The sequence below is a fragment of the Triplophysa rosa genome, unplaced genomic scaffold, assembly GCF_024868665.1.
Source record: "Triplophysa rosa unplaced genomic scaffold, Trosa_1v2 scaffold408, whole genome shotgun sequence".
In the NCBI taxonomy this organism is placed as follows: domain Eukaryota; kingdom Metazoa; phylum Chordata; class Actinopteri; order Cypriniformes; family Nemacheilidae; genus Triplophysa; species Triplophysa rosa.
Window position 1 is genome coordinate 94,700 of NW_026634408.1, and position 7,083 is coordinate 101,782.

Here is a 7,083-nt window from a genome sequence, read left to right on the forward strand (position 1 = left end):
CACACACACACACACGCACACACACACACACACACATACGTGCACCCACACACACACACACACACACACACACACACACGTGCACACACACACACGTGAACGCACACACACACACACACGCACGTTTGTTACTGAATTAAATCACACATACAGTATACATAAATGTAAACGAACAGTATTAATCAAAGAGTTTAGAAAACTTCCCCGCTACTGAACGATGTGGTCAAGCAGTACACACACACACACACACACACACACACACACACACACTTTACCTCAGTGTTCTTGTAGAGAAAGACTTTATCTCCACACACCACAGTGTAGAGTTTAGAGCGCAGACCACGCAGCTCCAGATAACCTCTCATCTCAGAGGTCGTACTGGGGTTAAAAGTCAAATCCAGACCTGCTTGTGTCCGAGACGCTCCAATACAATTCTTCAACACGGTCACCCATTCGCTTCTCTCTACTAAACACACACACACATACATAGGAGTGAAGTGTTAACAGACAAATTGACATCATTGTGTGTGTTGTTTTTGCGTTATCGCTCCACATGTGAGCTTTGTTTGTGTATGCGTGTTTTCTGTGCAAGTTTGTGTTGTTTTATTGTCTATCACAAACACACATTAGCATCTCCTCTGAACACACAAACAAACTCACCGTCACTCTCCGCTCGGAACAGAAAAGTGCGATTGTGTGTCACAACCTCAAACTTCTGATCGCCCACGTTGACCACCCCTGTGATGGAGGCAGTTGGTATGATCCTCTTTGAGTAAACGTCCTGCATACAAGCGACCAATAAAAATACACACGGACGTTTGTGTTTAATTGTACAATGAGCAGCTGATGACAGCGGGGAAAATAAATGCAAACTCGATCTGCCCGCCAGCCATGTTTCAGTAGAGAACATCAGAGACATCTTCATGCCTTCGGGAGAATTCTTCACATGCCACAAATACACTGTTACAATTAGGGCTGTCAGGATTATTAAATAATCCTCTCAGATCATCGCAATGGTTTCAGATCGTCACAATTATTGCACATCTCTATAGAAGACACTAGGGGGAGCTGTAGTGCATCTGCATATTGCATATTTTATTGTATATATAGTAACTAAAGCATGGTAATACTTGTAAAATGTACCACCACAACACAATCACTTAAAAATAACTAAAGCATATACCATCAAAATAACCTGCAGTACAAATTAATATTATTTAAGATAATCTCAGCGTGAAAACCAGTCTACCAAAATTTCATTAACACAGAAGTAAACTTTTATTGTAGTCTTGCAAGTGAGAAAAAAACAGACTAGAAGCTTTTCTATGACCGATAGCATTTTAATGGTGGCTTCAATTCACTCCTGATTAATTAAGTACTTGGCGGTTGTATTGTTGACAGGTAGAAGCCTAAACCTTAAATATGATGATGACACAATTTTTTCCGATGTATTTCCAAGAAAAAAAACATAGTTTTATATTTAGAACAATATGGTTGTTTCAAAGCTGAATAAAAAATGTATGAGAATTAAATGTCAAAGCCCCAAAACAGACAATTAATTGCCATAATCGCCAAAGCCCTAAAACAGACAATTAATCGACAAAGCCCCAAAACAGGCAATTAATCGGCAAAGCCCTAAAACAGACAATTAATCGCCACAACCACCAAAGCCCCAAAACAGGCAATTAATCGGCAAAGTCCTAAAACAGACAATTAATCGCCATAATCACAAAGCCACAAAACAGGCAATTAATCGCCATAATCACCAAAGCCCCAAAACAGGCAATTAATCAGCAAAGCCCTAAAACGACAACTAATCGCAACAACCGCCAAAGCCATAAAGCAGAAAATCAATCGTCATAATCGCCAAAGAGTCCAAAACAGACAATTACTCGCCAAAGCCCTAAAACAGACAATTAATCGCCAGAGCCCTAAAACAGACAATTAATCGATATAATCAACAAAGCCATAAAACAGACAATTAATCGCAATGATTTATTAGACAATTCATCGTCAGCCAAATTTCATAATCGTGACAGCCCTAATAAATTTATCGTAAACTGAGTTTAACCAATCAGAATACAGCTACACACCTTCTCAGTATCAAAGTATCTCAGGTATTCAGCATCCAGTTTGACCCAACGGCGCTGGTAGATGAGAGACCTACACACACACACAGATCAGTGTTAATGAGTGTTACAGGAATGTTATTAGATGCTAAAAGTAACACCGTGTCCACACCGGACAAAGACAATAGAATGCATTAGAACCCATTATAATTTAAAATTTTGTCCACACTGGATGCGACGCGTCCGTTGTAGACACGATGTAATGTCCTTATAATGGAAGTCTATAAGGGAAAACAGTAGACATTGGGCCTCATTCATGAAACACTAATGAAGTCATTTTGACGTAAATTTACGGATTCATGAAAATATTCGTATTTTCAACATGTTAGTTGGTACACCTGCTCCATACACGCGTAAATAGTGCGTTAAACTCGCGTAATGTTCTGTATTCTTTTAGACAAACTGATGACACCGCATTTTGATGCACTGTGTATCATAATGATATTTCACGAGTTCTTTGCCCTGTCTTTTATCATTTTTTACTCTTTAACTTTGTGTAAAACGCAGAGCTCGTCACTGTCCATTTTACACAGCCGTCCAATCACAGTGGAGAAGAGGCGGGACAAACACTACATTGACCAACCATCATCCATAACAATAGAGAAGTTAATATTAATGGTAATTGCATTTTCATATTAATTAATATTATTCGAAATAAGATACTAGAAACAAGCAGGGTAACTGTTGCAGATATTCTAAATCACAGCAACCAACGCGTCTACGGAATAACACGCAGTGCCTCCAAAGCGTTCTCAAGAACCACCAGCTGGTTGTTTTCAGAAGGTAAGCATATAGCCTATTAGTCTCTTATGCATTTATGCAATATAATGTAGTAGCCAAACCAGAGAATGAAGTCCAGAGGATTCCAGCATTCTTAGATGCGTAATTTGTGTAGCTGTAATTCATAGGTGGGGATTATGCTAATTGTGAATGAGCGTGCATGTGCACCCTGTTTACGAGTGATTGGAATTCATTAACATACACACATTTTACAATCAAATCTGACGTTTACGAAGTATTTGTGAATCCGGAGGAAAGTTTTCGGGAAGGTCAAATTACTCGGAATTTACTCATATATTTACGAATGATTCATGAATGAGGCCCATTGACATTAGTTTTGTTGAAGCACCCTGATGTTTTTTCTTTTAACCTATTTTGATCCTGCGACGCTGCATGAATGTAACACCTGCAGAAGAGCTGCAGCGCCCCCTAATAGAGTCTGGAAATCCTCAAGTCTTTTCTGGATTTGGTACAGATTACAATTTGTGTTTCGTTTTTTGAAATCATAATACACACAGGCTACATGAGTTACACCGGACTTCAGACACAGAGCCATCTGATCAAAAAACTGAATAAACACACTGTAAAACACACACGCGCACACACCCCACAAACACATGCACGCACACACGCACGCACGCACACACGCACGCACACACCCTGTGCTCACATTCTCTACAGAAAATGTGCAGATCTAGTTTATATCAGTTGTTGCATTACATGATGATATTTATTGCCATGTTTGAAACTAAACAGCTAAAAAACCAAAGAGTTTCCCACACACACCCCTGAGGAGGATTCTTGTAGAGCCAGCCCACTTTAATGACAGGGGTGAGAGTAGAGGCCAAGTCCTCTTGAGGGAGCGGAGCACTAACATGACCTGTGACTGGCAGGTAGATGCTGTTCTGACAGCTGGGGATCGAACCAAAATCTTCACTCCATGATCCTCGTCTGAGAGAGAGAGAGAGAGAGAGAGAGAGAGGCTTTTTGAATTACATTGCAATATAAAAGTTATTCCTTTGTACAAAAGAGGTGATTCTTCTGATATGATCAATTATTGCCCAATTTCTATTATTTGCTCAGCTATAAAAAAAATTGAGAAACTTATTTTTAATCAATTATCTCTTTATATTGGCTCGTATAATATTTTATCAGCATTTCAGTCTGGCTTTAGACCTAACTACTCTACGACTACTGCCCTTTTAAATTTACAAATGATGTTTTTTCAGTATTTGACAAAGGCCAAGCCACTGGTGCCACTTCATTGATCTGTCATCTATTGGTTTGACCAGAAATGCCCTTCTTAGGTTTAATGTTTATTTGCATAACAGGCATCAATATGTTGTTTTCCAGGGTTTTCAGTCTGAGTGCTTGACCGTTGAATCAGGTGTGCCTCAAGGCTCTACTTTGGGTCCATTACTTTTCTCTATCTTTATTAACGACTTAAGTCAAATCTATCAAGATTGTTCCATACATCTTTATGTTGATGACACTGTCATTTATACCACTAATTCAGATCCATTGCAAATACAGAGTTCTTTACAATCTGATTTTGACTTCCAACATGCTTACATTGAATAAGAAGTCTTGCTGTATGATGTTTGGTTCACAACGATGTCATTTTTGCCTTTTGATTTGAATATTACTTTTGATGATGGCTCACCTCTGGAGTCTGTTGAGTCTTTTAAATATATTGGTCTTTGGATTGACACTCATCTTACTTTTAAGCCACACATTGATTATATTGTTAATAGAACATGTTGTTGTTTGCGCTTGCTGTATCGTTCAATTAATTGTCTTACTTATCAAGTTAGGAAACTAATTGTTTCACAAGTATTATTACCTCTTATTGATTATGCTGATATTGACTATCAAAATACCTCTGACACCTATCTGAAGCCTCTTAATCTGGTTTATAACTCTTTATGTAGATTTGCTTTAAGGTGTCCATATCCTACTCATCATTGCCATATGTATGAAAAGCTCAATTGGTTACATCTTAAATCTAGAAGAAAATTTCATTGGTTTTTATTTATCTTTAAATGTGTTCATTGTGTGTGTCCTTGGTATTTGAAACAGTACTTGACCCCGTACCGACCTTCTAACTCACTTAGACATGTGCAATTTCCTTTTTTTGTACCTACAGTAGAATATCTAGTGAAGAAGGGTGTAGGTACTTTCATCATAAAGCTCACAATGATATGAATAATCTTTGAGATCGGTCTCTTCTCTTTATTGTTTCAGGCTAGCCTTATTTTCTTATCTTAAAATAACTTGTATATGTTTTTGATTTATTTATTTATTCTTTTTTTGTTGTTTTTGTTTATGGTATTGTTGATTGATTCTTTAAGTATGCTGTGGGAGTGGGGGACTGGTTGAGCATGTTTTTGTGTTGTATATTGTGTCTTACATGTTTGGATGTATTTTGTGCCTATGTTGTAAACTTTTGTTTTATGTTTATAGGACCCCCTTGAAAATGAGATGTTACATCTCAAGGGGCTATCCTCTTAATAAATTGAAATTGAAACTTCAACTATTGGCCAAAAACGTCAACTAACCTCACATGAATGTTTTCATCTTTGCGTAATCGATGACACCAGAGAAATAAAAATGACCTTCATACTGTGACTTGGATCAGTGGTTCTCAAACTGGGGGTCGTAAGATGGATCCAGGGGGGCCACAGATTTTGTGGCATTGTATGAAATATAGACATTTATCATATATTTTATGCAATCAAACATCAGAAAAATAAGACCACCGACCAAAAGAATTGATGTTTCAGCATTGTATAACTGAACATGTTTTTGGTTCAAATAAAATGTTAAGTTTAAGATTTTAAGTCTTTATTTAGGGGGGCCGCAAAGCGATGCACTCTATACAAAGGGGGCCAAACAATTAAAAATTTTGAGAACCACTGATTTAGATATTAATAACATTCAAGATATAGACACAACGCAACATACATGTCTCTGAATCAACCTTTATAACTCACTTTACTGATACAGAGTCATAACTCTCTAGATGCAGATTCATCACAAACACTCTTATAAGAGAACTCACTTTTCTGCTATAGATACATAACAGTCACTATCATCATCCAGAAGCTCCTCATCACTGCAGATGCTGCTGTATCGAGGTTTCATCACCTTGGGAACCATCAAGGACATCTATTGGAAGAAACAGCTGTCAGTCAAACAGCGTGTGTCTAAACAAACACGGCATGTTAAAACACTTCACGCACCTTGTTGGCCATATCTAAGAGTTTAGCGTCTCTGCTGAGATTGTGATCCTTATCGTCATATTCATCTGAACTGCCCGCTGAATCCAATTCTACAGAGAAAGGTCATGTCAATATATGAACTATCTAGTTTTTTGAGCACATCACTTTTGGGTGTGAAGAGTTCAGTTCTTCATTTGCTTCATTTAATGAAGTTCTTACAAGTTCTTAAAGACCGTCTTGTGTTCTCGACGTTTGTCAGTGAGCAGTCTGAGAACTATGTTTCCTGATGGGCCGACATAAACATGAGCTCAGTGACCGCTGACCGAGATTTACAGAAAGATCTTACGCTGTGAACATTTATGACAAGAACATTTTATCTGGTCATCATTAAACCCACACAAGTCAGCGTGAACCCACAGGTCAACAACGGCCACAAACTCAAACCACACACATAGACACACGCAGACACACACGCAGACTCACACGCAGACTCACACGCAGACTCACACGCAAACACACACACAGACAGACACACACAGACAGACAAACATACAAGCGCAGACACACGCAGACTTACGCGCAGACACACACAGACACACACGCACGCACGCACTCACAGACACACGCAGACACACAAACATACAAGCGACGACATACACGCGCAGACACACACATAGACACGCGCAGACACACATATAGACACACGCAGACACACACATAGACACACGCAGACATACACGCGCAGACACACGCGCAGACACACACATAGACACGCGCAGACACACATATAGACACGCGCAGACACACACATAGACACACGCAGACACACACATAGACACACGCAGACACACACATAGACACACGCAGACACACAAACAGACACACGCAGACATACACGCGCACACACACGCGCAGACACACACATAGACACGCGCAGACACACACATAGACAC

The 7,083-nt window shown here is 39.1% G+C and overlaps 1 protein-coding gene across 5 annotated transcripts in view; it reads right to left on the reverse strand.

Moving 5' to 3' along the window:
• The window catches only part of LOC130550716 (arf-GAP with Rho-GAP domain, ANK repeat and PH domain-containing protein 1), a 53,547-nt gene that overhangs the window by 37,280 nt on the left and 9,184 nt on the right, over positions 1 to 7,083 (reverse strand). For all 5 annotated transcript variants that reach the window (XR_008962482.1, XR_008962481.1, XM_057328204.1 and 2 more), the window contains exons 3-8: positions 6,152 to 6,240; positions 5,971 to 6,077; positions 3,696 to 3,860; positions 2,094 to 2,163; positions 661 to 781; positions 276 to 466 (exon numbers count right to left, since the gene is read on the reverse strand). Coding sequence is in view for 3 of the 5 variants with exons in the window: in XM_057328204.1 (XP_057184187.1) it covers positions 276 to 466; positions 661 to 781; positions 2,094 to 2,163; positions 3,696 to 3,860; positions 5,971 to 6,077; positions 6,152 to 6,240 (743 nt within the window). In the remaining 2 variants the exon portion in view is untranslated. The remainder of the gene's footprint in view (positions 1 to 275; positions 467 to 660; positions 782 to 2,093; positions 2,164 to 3,695; positions 3,861 to 5,970; positions 6,078 to 6,151; positions 6,241 to 7,083) is intronic.